This window comes from Canis aureus, chromosome 23, assembly GCF_053574225.1.
Source record: "Canis aureus isolate CA01 chromosome 23, VMU_Caureus_v.1.0, whole genome shotgun sequence".
Taxonomy (NCBI): domain Eukaryota; kingdom Metazoa; phylum Chordata; class Mammalia; order Carnivora; family Canidae; genus Canis; species Canis aureus.
In genome coordinates, this window is record NC_135633.1 from 27,547,062 (window position 1) to 27,571,811 (window position 24,750).

At 41.7% G+C, this 24,750-nt stretch overlaps 2 protein-coding genes and 1 long non-coding RNA gene across 7 annotated transcripts in view; 1 reads left to right on the plus strand and 2 right to left on the minus strand.

Annotated features, from left to right (window-relative positions):
• PPME1 (protein phosphatase methylesterase 1) overlaps positions 1 to 12,988 on the plus strand; it is an 82,886-nt gene extending 69,898 nt beyond the window's left edge. Inside the window, exons 10-14 of the mRNA XM_077866981.1 lie at positions 5,056 to 5,185; positions 6,044 to 6,088; positions 9,726 to 9,790; positions 10,385 to 10,452; positions 11,767 to 12,988. Of these exons, the coding sequence (XP_077723107.1) occupies positions 5,056 to 5,185; positions 6,044 to 6,088; positions 9,726 to 9,790; positions 10,385 to 10,452; positions 11,767 to 11,785 (327 nt within the window). The 3' untranslated portion in view covers positions 11,786 to 12,988. The remainder of the gene's footprint in view (positions 1 to 5,055; positions 5,186 to 6,043; positions 6,089 to 9,725; positions 9,791 to 10,384; positions 10,453 to 11,766) is intronic.
• On the minus strand, positions 8,737 to 13,163 carry LOC144294889 (uncharacterized). The gene is made up of 3 exons (XR_013362261.1): positions 12,984 to 13,163; positions 11,264 to 11,390; positions 8,737 to 9,093 (listed from the first exon to the last, which is right to left on the minus strand). It is a non-coding gene; the product is annotated as an uncharacterized LOC144294889 (long non-coding RNA).
• Positions 13,164 to 20,983: 7,820 nt separating this feature from the next.
• The window catches only part of P4HA3 (prolyl 4-hydroxylase subunit alpha 3), a 41,051-nt gene continuing 37,284 nt past the window's right edge, over positions 20,984 to 24,750 (minus strand). For 4 of the 5 annotated variants that reach the window (XM_077866975.1, XM_077866973.1, XM_077866972.1 and 1 more), the window contains 3 exons: positions 24,014 to 24,082; positions 22,496 to 22,592; positions 20,984 to 21,677 (listed from right to left, as the gene is read on the minus strand). In XM_077866975.1, the coding sequence (XP_077723101.1) occupies positions 21,607 to 21,677; positions 22,496 to 22,592; positions 24,014 to 24,082 (237 nt within the window). In that variant the 3' untranslated portion in view covers positions 20,984 to 21,606. The remainder of the gene's footprint in view (positions 21,678 to 22,495; positions 22,593 to 24,013; positions 24,083 to 24,750) is intronic. The other variant, XM_077866974.1, reaches the window with a different exon arrangement.

The following is a 24,750-nucleotide window of genomic DNA, read 5'->3' on the forward strand; positions in this document are numbered from 1 at the left end:
AATTGTTCCTAGGACAAAAAGAAACTGTAATTATGTGACATAATAGAGGTATTAGCTATCGCTATGGTGTTGTATATTGTAATGTCTAAATGTATCAAATCAACACATTGTACACCTTAAACCTACACAATGTTATAAGTTAATTATATCTCAATAAAGAAAAAGTAAAATTATGGAGAAAATATTAATAATGCAAATTAAACTTAGCAACTACAACAACAAAGTCACAACTTCTAAAGCATGGTAGCCAGGGGCCATTTAGAGCCCATTAGCCCTTAGAGACATCTCTGTTATAATATAATATAAAAAGTTTGAAATGATCCTGATACATATGTAAGAGTTCTGTTGCATTCATTTTGCTGTGTAAAAGAAGACAAGATATATATTGGCAGTGGGGAGTGATATTTAATACAAAATGATTAAAATATAGAAGAGAAAAGGGAAACTTTAACCTTTGGTCATTTATTCTTTAAAGGAATAAACTTGTTGTCTAGGAGGTATTCCTTTATGCATCAGTCTCTCTTTTTAAACTGCTTTATTGAAAGGTAACTCACCCAAAGTATACAATTCAGTGGTTGCTAGTAATCACAGAGTTGTTCAACCATCACAATGATCTAATTTTGGAACATTTTCATCACTTTTTTAAAAAAAAGTCATACCTGTGTGCAATCATTTCCTCTTTCTCCCCAACATTCCCAGCCCTAAGCATCCACACTAATCCACCTTATGTCTCTATAGATTTGCCTCATCTGGACATTTCATATAAATGGAATCATAAATACATAGTCTTGTGACTGGCTTCTTTTACCTTAGCATAATATTTTCAAGGTTCATCTATGTTGTAGCATGTATCAGCATTTCATTCCTATTTATGGCTAATATTCCTTTGTATAGGTAAACCACATTTTTTATCCAAACTCATCAGTTAGTGGACATTTAGATTGTTTTCACTTTTTTGTCTGTTTTGAATAATGCTGGTATGAACATTTGTGTACAAATTTTTATGTTGGCATAGGTTTTTATTTTTCTTGGGTATACACCTACAAGTGGAATTGCTGGATGCTAATTCTGTGTTTAATCATTTGAGGAATAGCCAAACTATTTTCCAAAGGGCTGACAGCACTTTATATTCCTACCACCAGTGTCTGAGTGTTCTAGTTTTTCTACATCTTTGTCAGCACTTATAATATTGTCTTTCTTTTTGATTATAGCCATCCTAATGGATATGAAGTGGTATCTCATTGTGGTTTTACATTTTCCTGATGACTATTGATATTAAGCATCTTTTCATGGACTTACTGGCCATTTCTTCTCTTGAGAAATGTACACTCAGATCCTTTGCCCATTTTTCAATGGGGTATTTTGTCTTTTTATTATTGAATTTTAAGAGTTCTTTATATATTCTAGATACAGTCCCTGATTTGCAGATATTTTCTCCTGTTATGGAGGTTGTCTTTTCTTTTTCTTGATGGTGTTCTTGAAGTGCAAACGTTTGATTTTGATGAAATTCATTTTATCTAGTTATCATTTTGTTGTGTCATATCTAAGAAGGTTTTGCCTACCAAGGTCACAAAACTTTATGTGTATGTTTTCTCCTAAGAGTTTTCTAGTTTTAGCTCTTATATTTAAGTCTGTGATCCATTTTGAGTTAATTTTTATGTATAGTACAAGGGTAGGAGGTGTAACTTCATTCTTTTGCATGTGGATGTCCAGCTGTTCCAGGACCATTTGTTGGTAATACCCTTCTTTCCCATTTAATTGTCTTGCATTCCTTGTTGGAAATCAAATGCCAGAGTTTATCTCTGGACTCTCAGTTCTGTTCCATTGATAATATATGTCTATCTTTATGTAAGTTCCACTGTCTTCATTATTGTAGCTTCATAGTAAGTTTTGAAATCAGGAAGTGTAAGTCTTCCAGCTTTGTCTTCTTTTTTAAGATTATTGAAATCCCATATTCTTAAGATTTTGGTTTTTTTATTACTTATTATATGCCAGACCATGTTCCTATTGTTTTACGTACATGAATATCTTAGTTCATCCTTACAACAATCCTTTGAGATTTTCTGTTGCCCTCTTTATAACTAAGAAAACAGACTTGAAGTTAGGTAACTTTCCCAAGGGTCTCATAGTTTATTAGTTGATGATGGAGCTGGGATTTGCATGAAGTCAAGTCTGACTGACACAAGCCTATCTTTTTAAATGCCTTTCAAGTGAGGTGTTGGGAAATAACACAATCCTGTGGTTGATGCCCTTGTGTGGAAAACCACATCCTGCCCAGGTGAACATCCCAGGATGATTGGTAGCCAGCCTTCTGCTTCTCCTCTCCAACAGTTAGATCTCATTACCTCGATCTTTGGTGGGTTTTTTTCTTTTCTTTCTTTAGTTTTAAGTTTTCATTTAAATTCCAGTTAGTTAACATAGAGTGGAGTGTAATATTAGTTTCATGGGGTAGAATTTAGTGATTCATCACTTATATACAGTACCCTGTGTTCATCACAAGTGCCCTCCTCAGTATCTATCACCCATTTAACCCATCTGTCCACCTACCTCCCCTCAAGCAACTCTCAGTTTGTTCTCTATAAGTTAAGAGTCTGTTTTCTGGTTTGCCTCTCTCTTTTTACCCCTATGTTCATCTGTTTTGTTTCTTACATTGATCTGTTTTACCATTTGCAGGAGGAGGCATCTAAACTAAATTAACTTTATGTTATGATCCAGCTGTCCAGAGAAAGGATATATTATTATAACCCTAAATATAGGAGCAATTCTAATTCTATCCAGAATTTTTTCTTTGTTTTTACATTTTTAGGACTTGAGATGAGCTCCTCTTTTTTTTTAATTTGTTTTTATAATAGTACTATCCTTGAAAGTTCCCTTACCTTAAATTTGTCATTTGCATATAGAGTACATTGTGCATTTAGGAGGGTCTTGCTGTCTCTGACTGTGGAATTTGTTAGAAGTGGTTCATAAATGGGAAGTGTTGCACATGCATTGTTTAGTGAGAACTGGAAGACACAGTGATCTTTTTTTTTTTTTAATTTTGGTAAAAAACACATAAAATTTACCACCTTACTCATTTTTAATTATATAGTTCGATAGTGTTCACATTGTTGTGCAACAGAACTCCAGAGCTTTTTCATTTCAATCTGAAACTCTGTACTCATTAAACAACAATTTCTGTTTCCTCCCATACCTACCATTTTACTTTATATGAATTCCACTACATTAGATACCTCATAGAAGTAGAATCAGTGTTTGTCTTTTTGTGATTGGCTTATTTCAGTTGATACAATGTCCTCAAATTTCCTCTATGTTGTAGCATGGGACAAGATTTCCTTCTTTAAGTCTAAATATCTATATAACACATTTTGTTTATCCATTCATCCATCAGTAGATACTGGGATTGCTTACACCTCTTGACTGTTGTGAATAATGCTGCTATGAACATGGGTCTACAAATATCTCTTCAAAACCCTGCTTTCACTTCTGGCTGTATACCCAGAAGTAAAATTGCTGGATCATATGATAGTTTTATTTTTAATTTTTGAGTAACTGCCATGCTGTCTTCATAGTGGTTGTACTATTGTATAATCCCACCAGTAGTGCCCTACGTGTTCCAATTTCTCCACATCTTTGCCAACACTTGTTATTTTATCTTTTTTGTTATAGCCATCCTAATGGGTACAAAGTGATATCTCATTGTGGTTTTGATATCCATTTCCCTTATGATTAATGGTGTTGAGTATCTTTGCATGTACTTATTGGGCATTTGTATATCTTCTTTGGAGAAATGTCTATTCAAGTCTTTTACTCATTTTTTAATCAGGTTATTTGATATTTTATTATTGAGTTATAGGAGCTCTTTATATATTCTGAATATTAAACCCTTATCAAATAACATGATTTGCAGATATTTTTTACCATTCCATACAATGCCTTTTCACTGTTGATTGTGTTCTTTTTTAAGTTTGATGTAGTCCATTTGTCTATTTTTGCTTTTGTTGCCTTTGCAACAAAAAGATGTCTCATAACCAAGAAATCATTGTCAAATTCAATTTCCCAAAAAGCTATATGAAGCTTTCCTCTATGTTTTCTTCTAGAAGTTTTATAGTTTTAGGTATTACATTTAGGTCTTTAACCCATTTTCATGCATTTGGCCAATAGTCAGAGTAATCAAGAAATTATATCCAGAGGTGCCTGGGTGGCTCAGCCAGGTAAGCATCTGACTTGTGACTTCAGTTCAGGTTATAATTTCAGGGTCGTGAGGTTGAGCGTTGAGTGGGGCTCCACACTCAGTGGAGAGTCAGCTTGGGCTTCTCTCTTTCTCCTTCTCCCTCTGCCCTTCCTCCCACTCACACTCGCATTTTCAGTGATACAGAAAAGTATAGAGAATCATTTATTTGTTCAGCTTGTATTTGATGAGTGCATATATTCTGGCTTTTCTAGTATATATCAGGATTTAACATATATTTTATAACATTTGTGTCAGGTTTCCTTTTTCAGATTACTATTGCAGGAATATGATATCATTATCATAAATCAAAATACAAGAAAAAATGCTCTACTGACAAATCAACATATTCTCAGTTTTTCCTTCCAGTTCTTTCCCTATGTGCACCACATTTTTCTGGTAGTCACTTAGATGACATGTTATACTCTGCTTCTTTCTCTTAAAATTATATCATAAGCATTTTTTTCATACTGTGCTGTGATTTTTGTGATTATCCTTTTGATGGATATGTTCTTTTTTGTCAAATGGATAGAAGAGAAGCATAGTCTTGGCTCTACCATTATTAGCTTTGTGATCTTAAAGTTTCCTAAGTTCACTGATATTAATAGAAGCAAAAAGTAAACTTCTAGTTATCTAAACATGGAAATTATAACAACCTATATCACAAGGCTATTATAATGATTAAGTGTATATGAAAATATCTGGGACATAGTAGGCACTTTAATAAGTGCTAGTTTCTTTCCCTTTCCTTTCTCAGGGACCTAGTTTTTATCCTCTTCCTCCAGGGCTTGCCCTCAGAGACTCAGAACTTGCTTTTATTCCTCCAGACCAAGAAGGACCATCCGTACACTTGGAGAATTGAACTGGCAAAAACAGAAAAATACTGGGATGGCTGGTTCCGAGGCTTATCCAATCTCTTTCTTAGTTGTCCTATTCCTAAATTGCTGCTCTTGGCTGGTAAGTGTGTATTAGCTCAGGCTACCATAACAAAATATTATAGATTGGGTGCTTAAACAAGAAATTTATTTTCTCACAGTTCCAGAGGCTGGAAGTCTAAGATCAGGGTATCAGCACAGTCAAGTTCTGGTGGGAGTTTTCTTATGGCTTGCAAACAACCGCCTTCTCACTGTGTCCTTACATGGCAGAAGAGTGAGAGCAAACTCTCTAGTGTTTATTCTTAAAAGGACATTAATCCTGTCTTATGAGGGCCATTACCCATATGACCTCATTTAATTTTAATTCCTTCCTTATTTAATCTTAATTATTTCCATATCTCCAAATGTGGTCACATTGTGGATTGGGGCTTCAACATAGAATTGGGAGTGGAGGGGCAGATAAATTCAGTCCATAGCAGTGTAGGTATATCATCATCTGAGTATATCCTTGTTAAAACTACATACCACATGGGTAGTGGCTTCCAAAGTAAAGTACCATCCTCACTCATTTGTCCTCTTCTCTCCACACCAAATCCCTAAAACCTAACTAATAAGCACAAGCATCCATCTGGGATAGCCTAATTCTGGCCTGCCTTCAATCCTTAGTTAAGCGCAAGTCCACCCAGAGTGGTGTGAAGATATTCTGAGTATAATGGAAATTTTAAAAAGTAAAACTCTGTTTTCAGAAACCAGTTTAAATGAGCAAAAAGATTACAGGGGAACTTCATTCTGGAAATCTTCATGTGATGAGGATATACCCTTAAGGAGTTAGGATTGTTATTAACATGAATTAAAAATGTCATCATGTTTACAACTCTGTAACAATTTTCACACAACCTTTTTTAGTAAGCTACTTCCGGATTCTCCTATTTTGTTCTAGGTGTTGATAGATTGGATAAGGATCTGACTATTGGCCAAATGCAAGGTAAGTAATCAAGAAATTATATCCAGAGGTGCCTGGGTGGCTCAGCCAGGTAAGCATCTGACTTGTGACTTCAGTTCAGGTTATAATTTCAGGGTCGTGAGGTTGAGCGTCGAGTGGGGCTCCACACTCAGTGGAGAGTCAGCTTGGGCTTCTCTCTTTCTCCCTCTCCCTCTGCCCTTCCTCCCACTCACACTCGCATGCACAGCTCTCTTTTAAATAAATAAATAAATCTTAGAAAAGATGTCATGTCCCTAGGTCCTTCTCTGAAGGCAGAGTTATGTGGAAATTAATGTTTTGCGATGGGGAAGTATAATGGAAAGAGCATGAGCTTTAGAGTTAAGCCCAAATTTTACATCAACATCCACTCCTGAACCAAACATTTCCCTTTTCTGAGCTTCAATATTTTCTTATATCTAAAAATGGGACTTAACTACCATCTACATCTCAGAGTTTATAAGGATAAAAATGAAGCAATGTCTTTGCAGAGTATATTATAAACCATTAAGTACCCTATAAATACATAATATTGTGAAGGAGATATTCTGAATACTGATCAGAATTTTTATCATTGTTGGAATTCTTAGGAAAGGGAAAGGTCCAGGATAATTGGGATGCAAAAAGGTGTAAACTATGTTTAGAAGACAGCATGGTGAGGTAGCGAAAGTAAAGACTTTGAGATTGGAAGAACTGACTTTGAGTACTACTTCTTTCATACTCATTTTATAACCCCAGGCAAGTTACTTGACTTGCCATAGCTTTAGTTTTCTCAGTCTATAAAATGAGAAAGTTTATGGGATCATGAGATATAATGAGCAGAAAAGTGACATGCTGTACTCAGGTCCAGGTGCATCAGCCAGATGGAAGTGGAGGCTGTGGGACCAATTTTGTGGACGCTCTTGCTTTGGTGTGGATGAATGGCTTGGTAAGGTGAAATCAATAAGGATTGGTATCTTTTCGGTTATGGGAAAAAGAGATGCTAACTCCAAGGCCAAAGTTTCAGGCTTAAGCAGATTTTGTTCTTGACCTTCCTTTTTTTTCTACTTACTCTCTCTGGAAAATCTCCTGTCTTTTATTTACACCCTGATAACTCCCAATGCTAAAGGTCCAACTCATCCTCTCTCTTGAGCTCCAGATCTGGCCCATGTATCAAATCTATTGGACATTTCTACCTGGATGTTTATGGTCTCAAACTGTTCTTTTAGCTGTCTTCAAGCTTTCAACAGACAAGGGGGCTGTATTCCCTCACAATAGTTATTCAGAGGCTCCTGAATGATTTATCATATTCTGGACCCAGGGACTCCTACCCTACCCTTCCTCCAACTACATAGTATCCTGAAGCCTGGAGCAAGATCATGGTCTGGGACTATGTGAGTTTTATGGCACTGATGTTAGTAATTCTTTTTTATTTTTTTTTTTTTTTTGATGTTGGTAATTCTGAGTTTAGACATCTTTACTTAAATTCAGTTCAAGCAAACCTTTCCTAAGCAGTCTTTCTGTGTAAGACCTATGCTTAATGCTGGACAGACAGAATCAAATATGGCCCCTGAGACTTATCTGAAAGCAGTTGATCTGGATGGACTACAATAGCATTTGAAACCATTTTTGATCACCAGCCTTGGAATCAAACAGTCCTGGCTTTGAGTCACTTACTAGTGTTATGGCCTCAGTGAATTGCCAACTTCTTTAATCCTGAGTTTTTTCATCTATAAAATAGAAATAATACTGTATCTCAATTCATTTGTATGGTGTTTGATGAGAAAATGTGTGTAAAGTAAGAGTCTGACAAATGATGGCTTCATTATATCCAGGAAGTATTCATGATTTCTCATTAGATGCCCTGCTATTTCCCCAGTAAGGATTATGCCAAGACTAGCTTCTCTTTCAGAGCATCCCATGACTATAAAAAGTAAATGGCTGGAGAGAGGGACATCCCCTAAGACAAAGGGAAATGGCCAAATTGGCATAGATTTCAAACCAAGTCCTTCCCAGGACTGTGTTTAGACCTGCGAAATTAGTTATGGATTCCTAGAAACCTAGCACTCATTCATGATGCAACCTAGGTAAATAATTTAGGTTGTCTGAACCTAAGGATTTTTATCTATAAGATGAGAGGGAAGAGTTTGGAAATATGCCCACTTTATAGAATAATTGTGAGGATTACCTGTGATTATTTTATGTGTACCAGACAGAGTGTTGTTAGTATCTGTGAGTTCCCTCTGATTCTTTATTCCCATTCTTCCAAAGAGGAACAAAAAATGCATCCCTAGACATCAAGCCCAGGGTGGTATTGTAAGTGTTATCAGGTCATTCACTCAGTTACTCATTCAGGACTTATTAAGCACTTACTCAGTGTCTAGCCCTGTGTTGGACCCTGTAGGAATATTGAACAAGTAATGATATTAGGCTCTATTCTTGCAAAAATGACATACTCCTAAGGAGGCAAGCACCAGTGGCATATAAAATATAAGCTTACAAAACAAGCAGGGCACAACTTTCTTTGTGTTTGAATCCAAATGTGTTAGCAGTTGTATATTAGATACAAGACAGAGGGGATGAGGCTGACTAGGCTGGAGCACCCAGGGACAGACTACTGAAAGAGGAAGGGCATAAGCTGGGCCTTACTGATTGGAATGGTCTTACTTCCTCTACTAATTAAATAAGCAGCCTTGAGCAAATCACTTCACTAACCATGGTATTAGTTTCATCATCTCAGAAAAGAATTTGGTATTTGTCCTGTTTAAGTTTATAAAAATTGGATAGAAGAGTATTTTGAACAAATTTTAAAGCACTGTAATTGGGTTAGGAATCCTGGGATGTGATGACCAGGATTTCCAGAGCATGCTGCCTTATTTTGTAAATGGAGCCATTTAGGCTCTGAGAGTGTACTCGCTGTACTTAGAGGAGCTGTGGCTTCCATATCCTTTAGTCTCTTTAGGGATCTTGCTTTATCTGTCATCTCTGTTCACTCTTAATAGCTATCACATTAATGGTGAGCTTACGGTGTTCTACAAGGCAATGTGAGAAAGTGGTTAGTACAGTCTGGCATATAGTTAAGCACTCAAACAGTAACTTATTGTAATAATAAATTTCAAAATCCTTGACATACCCTGCTTTCCTCTCCATCCCCATTATTAACTCTCATGAGCTCCATGCCAAGCTTTTTATTTCCAGGAACAAGTATCATTTCATCCTTCTTTCCTTTGTGTAGGCTGTTTTTTTTTTTTTCTGTCTCAGAAGACTTCCTATTTGATTATGAAGCCTCTCTTTCTGTGTTCTTCCATGTGCTCGGTTTTATCATAGGAACTACGTGCTACATTAGAATGTTGTCTTTTATGTTCCCCTACTAGACTGTAAATCTCCTGAAAGCAGGAACTGTTTCTTCCTATGTATCTGGCCCAAAGTAAATGCATGCTAAATAGTTGCCAAAGGTATAAATGAAGGGAAAATCATTTACCCAGGATTATAGCTGCAAGTATTACCATCCTTCTCAAACCTTGGTAATTGGGTCCAGACTACTGGGGAGGGGAATAGATAGATAGGAAGGTCCTGGACTCCTGGAGTGGCCTTTGAGACCACAGAGGTTGTAAGGAGAGGACCAAATAGGCCTTGAGGTCACCTGGATTTGTTTCCTCTCCAGGAAAGTTCCAGATGCAGGTCCTACCCCAGTGTGGCCACGCAGTCCATGAGGATGCCCCAGACAAGGTGAGTCTGGTGCTCTATGACTGTAAAAAGACAGCTATGAAAGTAACCGTGGCTCTCACAGAAAATAGTACAAACCTCTGAATCAGGCTATACAAATATAACTCCACCATCTCCCCAGACCTCTCCCTAGCAGTTGCTTATGGTGTTGGCTTTCCGTGTATGGGCTGAGGTGGTACTCGCACCCTGCAGTTTCATCCCAGGGCCCTCTGGTTAAGGTCTTCAGCTCTACTTCTCTCCTTCCCCCAAAAGTCAGATGGAAGAAGGGAAAATTGGGATAAAAACTGCTCCCTAAACTACAGTCACAGTTGGAAGTTAATATGCATTCCTTCTATAGAATAAGGTACGTTGTAACTCTCAGGGGATAAATAAGCCTTCACATCATTCCTCTTGACTTCTCTGGAGCTATCCTTGGAAAGATGGTAGAGAAGAGTCTCATAGCCCTGCCAGGACTCAGATCCTTTAGATTTCAAATTCCCCAGACCTGTAAGATCCATGAATCCACTAAAGAGCATAACCTTCCAGTAGAAGCCCACAGGACCTCCAAACTGATCCCCTTTGCTAATATATAGCCTGAAATATCTCTCCCTTTTCCAGGTAGCTGAAGCTGTTGCCACTTTCCTGATCCGGCATAGGTTTGCAGAGCCCATCGGTGGATTCCAGTGGTAAGGAAGTAACAAAGGTTTAAGGAGCCCAGCAGTGCTGGCCCACTCCAACAAAAGATATTGACAATGTTGTAAATATTTCTGCCTTACCCCTGCCTCTTTGGGTTACCATGTCTTTCTTCTTCCTCCTCAACACAGCCCAGACTGTGTTTCTACAGACCCATGGTTGATAGTTTCTGTGTGCTTTGGTCTAGTGGGTTGCTGCTGAGCTGAGATTAAATTGTGCCTAGCCCCCACCTCACCCCACTTCTTAAGAAATCCCCCCACTTCTTGAGGTGCCTCCTTCTCTGAGGCAGCTGGGATGGGAATCAGTCTTTTTCCAGACTCTTAGAGAAGTTCTGTATGCCTTCCCCTGCTCTGCTGCTGAGGGATGCTAGAAGACCATGGAGACTGTAGAGATCCAGAGCAACGTTTTCAGCCTCAGCACTATTGACATTTGGGGGCCTGTCCTGCGTAGTGTAGGACGTTTGACAGCATCCCTAGCCTCTATGCACTGGAAACTGGTAGCACTCCCACATGCACAAAGTTGTGATGAGCAAAAATGACTTTAGATTTTACCAAATGTCTCAAGGGAGACAAAATCACTCACAGTTGAGAAACACTGGTTTGAGTGGGGAAAGGATGCCTCTCATCCTTGGAAGCTTTCCATCTGATTAGGGAGACATAGTTGGACTCTTTGTTAAGGGAGAGGAGAAAGAGAGGCATGATTACCCAAACCAAACAGTCCTGGCCCCACCTTAGGGAGCTCTCCTAGTCTGTGCTGCTATATGCCCCTGATCCCCAGAGAGCCCACAAGCGTGATGAGTCATACCTGCCAGTTGGAAAGTCTCCTGATTTTGGTGAGGGTCCAGGGGAACTAGTCCCTACCCTCAGGAATTTTGAAGAAGAAATGTTGAAGAAAAATCACTTCTGCATTAGAGAATTCTGAATGCCAGGACCTGGTAGATGAGGGTGACAAGGCAGCATAGACGTTAGAAATGATGATAGGAGCCTGACACGGTGAGCCACACAAGTGACTCCCTTATGCCGAACCACCCCTCAAGCAACTAACCATTGACGGATACCAGGAATTAAAAGTAAAGACTTTGTTTCTCTTGATAATAGTGTTTGGACCCCTGGACCATTTGGTCACATTGCCAGTTCACAAAGAGCAGAGCGTATGTCTAGATCTAGATGGGGCTGTGGGGAGGTGGGACAGATCCTCAAGGGCCTTGGTGGTCATGAGGGCCCCAGGCTTCCAGGAGGAGAAGAGGTGAGCAGGGGAAAACTAGTAATGGTCTCATTTGTTTTCCCTTCTCTTTCCACTCTTTGCAGTGTGTTTCCTGGCTGTTAGTAACCTGCTATCCGTCCCTCCCCCAACATTGAGCTCTGTTGTAAATACATCGCACCAGAGGCCACTGTGATGCCGCTGTCTCCTCCTCACCATCCCGCCCGACCATGTGACACCGGCTCCCTATAGACGGGCTTCCCCAGATGTACAAACCCTTTTGTGTATTCCTGCTAAAAGCATTGTTTTCCAGGGCCTTCGACCAACCTCGGCTTCCTTAGTCCAAGGCTCCCCAGCTCCTACCCCTTCGCTGTGCAGGGGTAGCCCCTGCCTGTTATCCCTGCGTTGCCTAGGGTGAAGCCTCCATCAGAACTGTGACCCTGGGCCCCTATTTCTGGTATTTGGCAATGCACCTGGGTCCAAATGTCTCTCCAGGCTCAGGGACCTCCATTCCTTGAGATTGTTCTTGGCATGGTCCTGCCCTACCTCATGGGATGGATCATGCAAAGGGTGGTCCTTATTTTCCCCTTTCAAATAAAATACTAGTCAGGTACCTTTTTAATCCCAATCTTACTCTTCTAGCGTTGGAAGACTCAGAGAGGCCAGGATCCCATCCTTAGGAATAGGGAGGGGTGGTGGATAGCATCACAAGAAACCAACCTGAAAATCAGGTCCAGTCAGTCCAAGCACATGGCCTCCCATCTGGGGAGAGCCCACTGTCCCTCTCCCACATGTCTGGGCACCTGCCCTGGGCTGAGGCCAGGCTGCTCCAGGGGCCTCTTGAGCCCTCACCTGCCACAGAGCAACCCAGGTTAAATACAGCCCGTGCACAAAGCCATAGGCTAAAGCCTGTGGAGTTGTTTTTACGAATCAAATTTAACCATTTCATACTTGGTCCCTGAGGTGTGCAGAGTGCCCACTTGCCTCTTCTAGACTCACAGCTTATCTTCGTCATTTGTGGTTTCCATGTCACTCTTCGTAGAAACAGGACAGCCCAGTATCCTCAATCTTTGCCCTCTTCCAGCTGCCTCATCACAGCACTGCGGCCTCCCCCTGCTGCCCAGGCACGCCATTTCCAAGGGCAGGAAGGGGCAGTGTCCTGCAGCCCATCTTTTCTGTGACTGTCTTAGGTGATGCGTGGCCCCCTCCACCTTTCCACCCAACAACTTCCTATCCCTGTCCTGCTGCACGGTCCAGAGTCTGGGACCTACTTTGTTTCTTTGTTATTTATGACCTTGTTTAAAGAAAATAAATATCTCCCAACCTTTATCGATCTTGTTTTTTTCCATGGAATTGTCTTTATTTCTGCTGATCTGGGAGCAGGGGACAGTTTGTTGGATTTAGTCACTATATGTCTCCAGAAACCCCTTTCCTGAGCCCATTGGCATTTTCTGCTCTGCCCTGCTCCTCACATCCAGAATTCCCAGTAGAATGGGCAGAGCCAGCCTCCACTGCAGCCAAGGAGACCTGGATTCCAGTTCCATTCTTCCAGTTATGTGCTCTTTTGACTTTGGCCCAGAACAGGACAGTCTATGCACTGTTTACGTGAGTTCCGACACTCATGGCTTCACATCTACCAACACCAGAACTTTACCCCCAACCTAGATCATCTCCTGAGCTCTAGATGCTTTAGGTCCGTCTGCCTCCTGTCTCTCCTAGATGACCAAAAGCCACTCATACTGAACATTTCTAAAACTGAACTAACCTTCCCCCTGAAATTTGTTCTTCCTCCCATGTTTCCTTGCTCAGTAAGTGGTAGATACCACCATCTCTCTATTGTTCAAGTCAGAGGCCTGAGCTTCTAGATGGCTCTTACACCTGTATTCCAGCTTACCACCAAACCCCTACCCATGTTCTTTTTCAACTGTTTCCCATCCCACGGCCCCTACCATAGCTTAGGCCTCACCTCTCAGCTAGATTACTCAGTATTCCTGCTGGTTTCCTGCCCTAGTCCCTCCCTTGGTCATCCCCTCTATACTATTGGAGTCTTCTTCCTCTTAGGCCTTGGAGCCAGGCTGCCTATATTGGAACCCAAGACCCACTCCTTACAGGCTCTATGAGATAGCCCTGTACTTTCTCCTTGTGCTGGAGTTTCCTCCTCTGAAAAATGATCAACAGTACCTCCCTCACACAGTCTTAAAGACTATATAAGTTAAAATAGGTTAACTGGATCTCTCAGTAACTAGCACAGGGTAAGCACTTAATAAATAGTTCATGTCATGTTACTGCTGTATTGTACTTAAGGAGAATAGTCTGTGGACCAGTAGCATCAGTATCATGTGGAAGCTTGTTAAAGGTTTTATCTGCACCTCAGACCTTTTGAGTCAGAACTGATTTGTGTTCTAACAAACACATTAATTCTGAGAAGTTCTGGTTTAGATGTTCCCTTAGTATATCAGGGTAAAGCATGAGCTCCCTAGCAGAGAAGAAAAGCGCCTTGTGTGTGATCTGATTTCTCCCGCCAAGCTCTTGGGGTAGGGGGTCTGTGTGGAGGGGAGATGGTCCCTTGCTGGGCTGTGTCCTCTCTCCACTGGAGGGCAGCATAATCACACGCATGGTTTTCAGGAACACATCAGCATTTCTGTTCACCAGGCAAGTCATAATAGTCATCAAATTTTGAATGCCATCTAATTCATTTTGCACACATCTCATTTATTTCTCACAGCATCTCTATGAGGTAAGTGCTGTTATGTTCCTTTTACAAGTAGGTAGACAGGTCCAAATTCACACGGCTCAGAAGTGGTGGTATCAGAATTAAAAACCTAGGTTGTTTCCTCTCCGTGCTACCTCCTGGACAATACAGGGGACCCTGGGCAGAGACCATTTTGGTCGAGATACCAGACTAAATAGCAAGAAGATGATGACTAGGGACTTGAGGCTTTTTCAGACTTGATGGACGGAGACTGAGAATGAATGATATGTTAAGCTTTGGGTTAGGTTCTATGCTAGTCACTTACATCTTTTTCATCTTTGTATCATTGTGAAGTATAGACATTACCCCCACTTTAAAGATAAGGAGAGGGGCAGCCCTAGTGGCTCAGCGGTTTAGCGCCACCTTCAATCCAGGGCCTGATCCTGCAGACCCAGGATCAAGTCCCACATCGGGCTCCCTGCATGGAGCCTGCTTCTCCCTCTGCCTGTGTCTCTGCCTCTCTCTCTCTCTCTCTCTGTCTCTCATGAATAAATAAATAAAATCTTAAAAAAAAAAATAAAAGTAAGGAGACTAAAGCTCAGAGATGTGAAATGACTAACCCACAGCCATGGCTAGGAGATGGCAGCATCTTTGCCCTCTGAGTGTTCCATTGTACCACAGCAGGGAAGGAACCATTCATATGTTCACAGAGCATATCTTTAATGAACACCTACTATGTGCTGCCCATAACATCCTTGTGAAGCCTACATATCAGCAGTATGAACTCAAGAAGGAAACAGAAGAGACCCCAGACCCTTTGAATGAAGGATTTGCTATAGAGCCAGAAGGAGCATGTTTGGTCAAACCAAAGGCCATTCTGTCACACATGCGCACTAAAGAATGTCAAAGGAGAGCTTCCTGGAAAAACAAGGTAGGCAAATTTTGGGGTAGCCATAGACCTATTGGGGAGGAGAATCTTGAGGTTGAGAGTACTCAAAGGCATGAAGGGAGCTGGGTGTGAATGACTTCTTGTCTTATCCTCTTCTAAACCTGCTGTTAGAAGCACGTATTTGCTGGTTAAGAAAACCTGAGCACCTATTCTATACCAGACTTCCGATGGACTTTGGAGACAGATAAATAATGAAGCCCTGCAAATGGGCTCATAATCTAGACAGATTATTATAGGAACAGTGACCACATTGTGTAAAGAGGAAGGAGACAACTGAACCTCTTTGAAAACAGGTCGGGCGGAGAAGGCTGTATAAAATAGGTATCATTTGAATTGAGCTTTGAAGCATCATCGCAAGGTAGAGGTGGAGAAGGAAAGGAAATAAAATACATTGGAGGAAGAGGGGACAGCATACAAAAACCCAGCACACTTGAAAATCAGTCTGAGAACTGGTAGATTAGTATGAGTAGAGTGGTTGGAGTAGAGGCTGACAGGAGAGTCAGCAGGAGGCAGGACATAAAGGCCCTGAGTGGCAGGACTGGGGAGTTGTCAAATGAACTTCAGTATCCTGTGGAGATGGACTGGTCTGCACCAGACTCCAGGCAGGGAGATAGTAAAGAGCAGTGTAACAGTGAGGTAAAAGGCAAAGGTATATTTACCTAGCATAGTTGCCACCACAGGGATGATAAGAGGAAAGGCTTATTATCTTGCAGGTGGAATGAACAATGCTGAAATTCATTTGGACAATGAGATGCCAAGGACCCCTCAGTTGGATTCAGAGGTCTGTCATCAGAACGAGGGGTAGGGAGTTAAAAGGTCAGGACTTTAACAAGGGAGGCTCAGGAAGAGACCCTACAACAGGAGTAGAGAACGTGAAAGTCACACTCTCCCCTGCAAGAAGAGTTTTTGACTCAACTCTTCTGCCCCAGTTGGCTGCCCCACTAGTGGCCAGAATCACATTCTCAGTCTGGCTCCAGGGCTCAGAAAGTTATATAAACTCAAGAGGCTCCCTTATTCCTAGAGCTGGTTTCCTCTCCCAGTAGTTTGCTAGAAAACCCCAGCCTGTGGCCAGCCAAAACCTTGGAAATAGACTAGCCAAGTGCCTGATCTCTTACACATGGAGGAAATACTGCTGCCTTCCCCATAAGGTGATAAGCACATGAACAGGAGGTTAATGGTCATTAGTTATGCTCCATCTGAAAGTGGGGCAAACTTCAAAGAACATGTAGACAGTTGTTATCTATGGGGATCCATTCTGAGCCAGGCCCTCAACCCCTTAGCTAAAAAAGACTGTCCCCTTAGCACTTCATTCCTTTGAAATAATCTTTGATTTCACCAAGGGCGACCTGCTTCATATGCAAATATGTCCCTGGCAGGGACCAAGGAAAGGAATAAAAGAGGAGTGCAGCAGACTGTCCTCCTAGAGGGGGAGAAAATTGTGGGAATCTCAAGGTGAGGAAAAAAAAAAAGTCTAGAGACAGGTTAGTTAGAAGCAGCTGGTGGGGAGAAACTCTACAGTCCAGATCCCAGCTCTTCTAGCTCTGCAAATTTAGGGAAGTTTTTTGTTGTTTTGTTGTTTTTTGAGCCTCCTTTGCCTCCTTTATCAAAAGGAATAATTGCTCTAAGACAAGGGGGGAAATAAAATAGCTGGCACAGAGTAGCCACAAATGTTTGTCTCTTCCTCCTAGCTGAACTGATTTCATAGTTTTGCTAAGTGTACAGCAGTCTGCCTACAAATGTCCCTTCTCCCACCTTACCCCCTCTCCTTTGCCTTCTCCCAGTTTGAACAGCCAAGTCCCCAAGACTGGAGACTCTTTGAATGAATGGTTCCATGAACAGGCAGCTTGTGCTGGCTGCCCTTGGCACTGTTGGACAAGGGCCTCCCGGGATTAATACCCTCTCACTTCCTTCTCCCAGACAGCTCTCCCTGCTCCCTTGGGTGCAAAAGTGAGGTGGTAGCTGGTGTCCCCCCACACACACACCCAATCCATAGGCACTCATTCTCTTTCCATTGTGTTCCTGGGGCTCCATTGTGGAAGCCCTCTCCTCCCACTCTAGCCATAGGGCTCTGCCTTTTCTCTCAGCTCCCATGATTCTTAAGGTAACACCACACAGCTTTCCACTTGATTATATCCAATTAGCTAGTCTTATATTTGGGAGTGTGCTAACTTAGCCTCAAGGGCAGTGAGCAGGCCTTCTCATTTTCTTGGATTCTCATGAAACGTAGCACAGAGCTGTTCACACAAAAAGTGTACAGTGTAGCTCTGTGCAATTGAGGTGACTCATTTATATATTCAGCAAATACCTACATCTGATAGGATTCTTAACCATTAGGCCTTAGAAGCAGAAAGGATAGACCTTTCAACACCTGGGAAGGGGTTGGAGACTCCTCTCAAAAATTATTGGCTTTAAAGATATTACTGCCAATGGGAGCAAAACAACCACAGCAAAATAACAGGTAGTGCAGGCAACAGATGGCTAGTTAAGATCTTTGGAGACAGACCTGGATTTGAATCCTGCTTTGCCACTTTATAGCTGTGTAACCTCAGACAAGCTACATATTCTCTGCCTCAGTTTCTCACATCTGCAAAATGGACATAATAGTACCTATCTCATTGTAAGAATTGAAGGAGACAAGTATACCCAAGTTCTTAGCACAGTGCCTGGCCTCCAGTGCATGGCCTGTATGTGGCCACTAGTTGTAATGATGTTAGTCATTTACTTAAGAGAATATTCCCTGGAATGAGACTTGAGTGATCTGCAACAGCTCAGTTGGACAAGGCTGTTAGAAAAAAGGCTGAAGAACAGTGCAAAAAAGAAAGAAACAAAATTATAAACAAGCAGCGCCCCAAACCACAGTCAGTCCTATCTAGAATTAGCTACCCACCCACTCAGCACTGTTGGGGCTCCAAAGCCTACCACTCTGTAGTAGGACTAGTCAGAGTTTCTGAGGGCACAGAGACTGGTGCAAATATACAAGAGTAAGGCCTTTCCACTCTCCAGTTGTGGTACAACAGTATAACATTTGCTAACCATTGAATGGAAAGAACACGGGTGAAACAGACAGACCAGGCCTCAGGCCAAGCTCTACTGTAACCCCAGGCAAGCCACTAACCATCCCAGACTGTGCTTTCCATAAGGCCTGCTCTCCTTTCCTCCCTGGGTCGGTGAGATTCAAGAAAAATGCTAAAAGTATTTTGAAAACTGACATACTGACCAAAAGTAAGGTGGGACTCATAGCTCTAAGGACAGGCAGTCCTGTTTGCACAGCCCTGCCTCCAAGCCTCTCCACACCCTCAGCATCTTCAAGACTTGCTTGGTCAGTCTCTCCTTTCCATGAAGCCTCTGAGGGGCTTCTCAGTGCTGTGTTCCTGTTTCCACTTGTGGCTACACTTTGTTACAGTGATTTAAGGATCTGAACAGGGTCAGCATCTTAACTCTCCTCTCCATTCCTGGGGCCTGCAAGGACTGGCACTGTTGGCTAAATGTAATTTGGATACTCTACTTGGATAATGGATAAACAAACAAGGCTACCCCAAGCCACAATAGGGCCCACCAACTCTAGACTGCCGCACTCAATAATTCATCTCTTACTGCACGCAACCTTTTCACGTTTTGCTTAACTTACATTTAATACTAGATGCATTTGTCTCATCTCCCTACTGGCCATCAGCTTTAGAGACTGAATCCTGTACCTCTCAGCACCCCAATAGCATGCCTCGGCCTAGACCTGCCCCTGGGAAATGCTCAGTAAGCATTTATTGCCAGACAGTTCTTAGGCCTCAGTCACCTGATCAGGATGTGTGAGAATTGCCACATGCCAGACTTTGCAAAAGTAGTGATTCGAAGCACAAGGTTTGGAGCCAGACAGTGGGACATGGGCAAGTTACTTAACTGCGCCTCTGCCTCCATATCTGTAAAACAGGCATAATACTGTATTGACCTCATAGGGTTGGGATGAACATTAAGTCATTGATACATATAAGCCCTTAGAACAGTGTCCATCGAACAAAAAACTCACCCAGTTCACCATTGCTGTTACTAGCTGAGACTGACGCTGCAGTTTTGAGAAGGCCCAGTTCTGATCCCTGCAGCTGTAAAGAAGGGGAGCTGTGTTGCTCGTAGACAGTAGCTTTCTGTTTCAGGTCCAGTCCTCTGAAGCCTCAGTATGTGACTGAGGGTAGCAGACCATGCCACCCCCAAATATGCTGCTCTGGCACATTAATTATTTTGAGCTGTAGGCACTTGAAAAACAGCAAATGCAGGGAGCAGCTTTCTCTAAACTCTTATCTGCCTAAAGACAGATCCTCCAAAAGGAAGTCAGTTGTCATAAACCTCCTCCCTAGGAGTTTCTGCAACTGGGAAAGATTGACTCATCACAGGAGAGACGAGAAGTGGACACCACACCCAGACAGATTTTGTCACAAACTATCATACCTCTCATCTATTCTTCTAAGGGCCCATTCATCTTTCCTAAAAATCTCCCCTAAGAGGCCTACATCTCCCCCTCCCTTTTCCCTATTAAGATGCTTAATCCTGAATTCTAAGCCACCTAGGGAAGTTAGTAATTTTTCCCTCAGTGTCTCCCATGTATACATGAGGAATACATGTTCATAAACTTCTGTTTTCCTCTTATTACAGAGGTCTCAGCTAAAAATACAGATGGATAGAGGTAAAATTCCCTCTCCTCTACATGATGAAATTTAGTGATTTAGTAAGAGGATTTCCAGAATCTTGGCACACTCAGCAGAAATACTGAAGATGTGACCAGGTGCTCATTGAGGCCCTATGGGAAGCTGAATATCACATCAGAACCCTTTCCTTAGGGGCCGCCACAAGCTCTGGGAAGCAGAAATCCTGAAGTGCATGGTGCAGGGACAGGGCAGAGGCAACCCAGCATCAACTACCCTGTTCTTAACTGTGTGCCTTCTTTGTAAGCGAGACCCACAGTCCCTCCCCTGTTGAGGAACCTGAGCCAAGTTGCCTGGAATGTGCTCTGCACAAGTGCTCAAACATTACAGTCACTTATCAATACAGCCTTAGCTCATGCTGGTCCTTCTGCTGGGAAATACTTCTCATTAGACTCTACCTATAAAAAATTCTACCAGGCCTCCAAAGCACAGCTCAAAAGATGCCTTTTTATTCATTTAACCAAAAATATTTGCTCAATGCCTGCTTATTTGAACTAGATCTTCTTTTGGGGATACCAAGAGGAAGAAGGAGTGCAGAGTCTAGTGCACACAGCCAGGCAAATAAACAAATATTGAAATTCAGTGCAACGAGGGACTATCATAGAAGCACGTACAAAGTACAGTGAGGCCCTTTAAGCTCTCACCCTGCAGGGATGACAACTGACTACAATTAAATGACTAGAATAATTTCAATTTGATAAACGTGTTATTGAAGAAAATAAAAATCAGTTAACATGAAAGAAAATGGCTGGCGGGTTGGATGGTCAGGGAAGAGTTAGTTCTCTAGTGAGGCCAGAGTGCGATGATGGGAAGAGCTTGGCCATGAGGGTAATTTGAGGAAGGAGCAAATGCAAAGACCTGGAAGTGGGGACAATGCTAATGGCAATGAGCATAGTGATTTTAGGAATAGAAAGAATGTCATGTGACTGGAAAGTACTGAAAGAGGAATCGTGGGAGGTGAGCCAAGTTGAGATTATAAATACAATTATAAATACAATTTTACATATATATGTTTTTTATTCAATGTTATAATGTAAGAATATTCTTGATTGTGAAAAATGACTTGTAAACATTTTTTAATGGCTGTATTAAAAAAATAATAAAAAAAAGTTTCATCCTGCTCGAAAAAAAAATCATATGAGGTACACTCCTTTTACAGAGATAGTCCCTGCTCAGTCTTCAGGACAAGTCATTGAGGAGAAAGGCAAAAAGCCATGGGAGTTAGGCTACCCCTCGCCTACAGTTATCCTTATTGTCACTTTTGGGTCTCTGTGGTAGTGGCTCAAAGTGGCAAAAACCCCAATGACCAAACCCCAGGGACTGTTGATTATATCCTGTTTCTATCATAGAGTGTCAGCCCCAGAAACTTCTCCCTCTGGCCTTCTTGCTCCTTTCTGTGTATTGCCCATCCATTCTACTCTGATGGTTTGAGGTGAAACAATGTAAAATCTCAGGTGTTCCCTGGTATAGACCACTTCCTTTTACAAGGAACAAGCAATGCTGACAAGGCCCTCTTCCAGAAGGTAGCTCTTCTTTCTCCTCTCCTAGGCTAGCCTTTGGCTTCTGGCTTCTCTGGAAAGCCACAGGACTCTACCAGCTTCTCTCTGCCGACACCTTAGTCTTCAGGCCTTGAGCTACAGGGTCTGCGAAATTCCTGTCCATACTCATGTATCCACTTGTTGGCCACTGGGAGAGAACAGGGAAGAAGAAAACAGTCTCAACAGAGCAGACAGCAGCAACGCTCACCCACAGGATCACGCAAAAGTCACTTACACTCTGTATCCTGGGCAACTCCTTTGCCTCACCCTAGTCTCAGCCCTGCTACAGACTACAAGATGTTGCTATTAGCAAAGATAAATAGCAAAGAAGACTCTGTCCCCTAGAAAGTGTCTCTGATAGGTCCTGTCTACTATAGACTAATCTTTAAACCTTAGGTACTAAGGTCACTCACTCTTCATTCATGTATTTCCTTAAAGTCCACCCTCCCCCTGGTGCAATGAAAAAAAAGGGATGGCTTCTCTTGGTAATGTCGATCTCAGCAGGAGCATCTCTCATCTACTTTTTTTGTCTTCAGATCTAAGTGCTTTTGGGCCTAAATATGACATGAATACATCTGCTGCTTATTTATCTATTTGTTTCTTCCTTGTTTGACCATCTCTTCATGGGGAGGCACTAGATGGGACACAGGATGGCTTAATGGTTCTTTCCTTGGCTTAGATGACTGGAACTTATGATCGTTTTCCTCGTCAGCTGCGCTCAGGAATCAAGGCCTATCTGACCAGGTCAATAAGCTTTCACTGACATCTGCTCTGTGAGAGGATCTCTGCCCTTTAAGGCTTCCAATCTGTTGGGGCCAACTAACCTACAATCTGATCATCTCAGTATAAGGTGGCACTATAATGAAGCTTTTGGAATTACAGAGCTATACTATTTTCCATCTACCCCCTGTTTCACTTTCCTCTGAACCCCTCACCCATTCTGATGCTTCAAAAGGCAGGCCTTACCCCACTTATCTCCCACCAGGACAGGACAGCCAGCATGAAGTGTGTCACCATCCCCTTCACCACTCCTATGCAGATTCCACCAAAACAGAGCTGCATTCTAAAAACAAAATGGCCCACCCCAGAGAGAGTCAGCCCAGAATTTCAGTCCTTCGGAAGTACATGACAATGACTAAGGACAAACACATGCACATCGTTAAACATGAAAACTGTCCATGCAGATTGGGGGCAAGGCATGCACAAAATGGTATAAGTTGCCATTCTCCCATTCATTCATACATGCAGCATTTATTGAGGGCCAATTCTGCTCTCAGAAGCCCACAGTCTTATAGGAGAGACAGACCTAAAAACCGAGCAGGACAAGACAGTGTGGCAAGTGCCAGGAGGAAGGTGAACACGTGCTGTCATTGGATCACCGAGGAGAGGCACTCAGCAAAAACCATAAAGTGGAACAAAAAATTCCTTATACAAGGAAGAACTTAATTCAGATGCTTAACCTTCCTCAGGCACTTACTAATAATACCCCCAGGAAGCAGGCTTTATCATACTCCCCAATTTACCAGCAGGGAAGTTGAGGCTTTGGAGCTGTGAGTAACGCAACTAAGAAGGAACAAACTCGAGACTCAAACCCAAGTGTTTTTTACTTCAAATCCTGGTGTGTCCTTTTTTGCCCTATGCACAGGTTTTTTGTTCCCCCCTATACAATCCCTATAGACTTAGGTTAACCTTGGCTATTAGAAATAGTCAAAGCCTAATGTAATGAAGAGCTTTCTAGGATACACTGACAAGCGTACACATTCCCAAGTCTCAAAGAGACAACAGTCCCCTGAGTACTCAAAGATTCCTGCATTTACTTAGGCAACACTTAAGATCTACCTGGCACTGTGCTAAGTGTTTTATAGGCATGATGTTATTTATATATCTTCATTTCATTCCCAAATTAGGTAAAGGCTGTGAGGGAGCTTTACTGATCTGAAACTAGAGGAGAATGAATCCTCTTACCACATGGCCCTCCTCTGTGCCTCACCTAATCTCATAGCTCTTATTTCAGTATGTTGTCACTGCCTGTTAACTTCTCTGCGAGCTCTTGGAGGACAAGGACTATGAGTTTTCCTCTGTACCCTCAGTGCTTTCAGCCCTGAATGTTTACTGAATGAATGACTAAGGGGACCTGTTGTTCTGGAAGATCCAATGATCACTAAAATAGAGTTCTTACCTTTGAGGAGTTCTATTGTAATAGAGAAGGCAGACATGTAATCATCTACTTGTAATATAAATAGTCATAAATTTAAAATAAATTTTAAATTTAAAATAAAATTTAAAAATAGAGGCACAAGTAACATGTGGTCATCCAAATTAAGGAATTATCTTTGATTTTGAGAAATCACAGAGAGGAATGAAAAGATATTTATTTCATCCCTCCTCCCAGGAATAAGCTTGCAAGCACAGACAGCACGGAAGCTCAGGTATTAGTTCTGCATTCTTATTACCACCATGTGCTGGGACCAGACCTCCACTCACCTTGACCACAGGCACGCTAAAGTTGGCATAGATGAAGGCAGTGGCTCCTCCAGCTTCCACAGAGCTCAGCTACAATGCCAAAGAGCCAGTGTTGAAATAGCCCCTGACTACCCAACTCTACCTTACTTGACATCTGATGTCATTTCTACATAGAATTCTTAACTGTGTTTCCCAGTTTCAAAATACTTATTGAAAGATAACCCCCCAATGTAGGAATTAAGGGAGGCTACTCCCTAGCATATCAGTGTTTGTCTGCAGTGCCATACAAGGACAGCCTTTAGGAAACCCCCTTTCTTTATCCTTCCAGCTAACATCCTTATTGAGGGCTACAATAAGTAGATTCAAAGTTTGAGACCCTCAGGAAGAAATCTAGTTTATATCACAACCCAAGACATATACCCCCAAAATAAAAGTTTCATAAAACATTCTTACTACATGAGATACTCTTTGTTATTTTCCATTTTATTTTATTCTGTTCTAGTTCAGATTTCTTAAATGCTGACCACATCCACTAAATTAATTTCACAGCCCACTAATGGATCATGGCTTACAAAACACTGTTTTTATTACAACTAGTTTTCAAAGTTGGAAGTTGTAGGAACCTCTGATTGCAGCTTTGGCATGTTTCCCAGACCACTCATCCTACTCTAGATAACCTCAGCTTCAGAGTTTCACCACTGGTATATTGTAGAGTTGTAGATGTGTTTTCTTAATATGAAGTTTTTTTATTGTCAAAA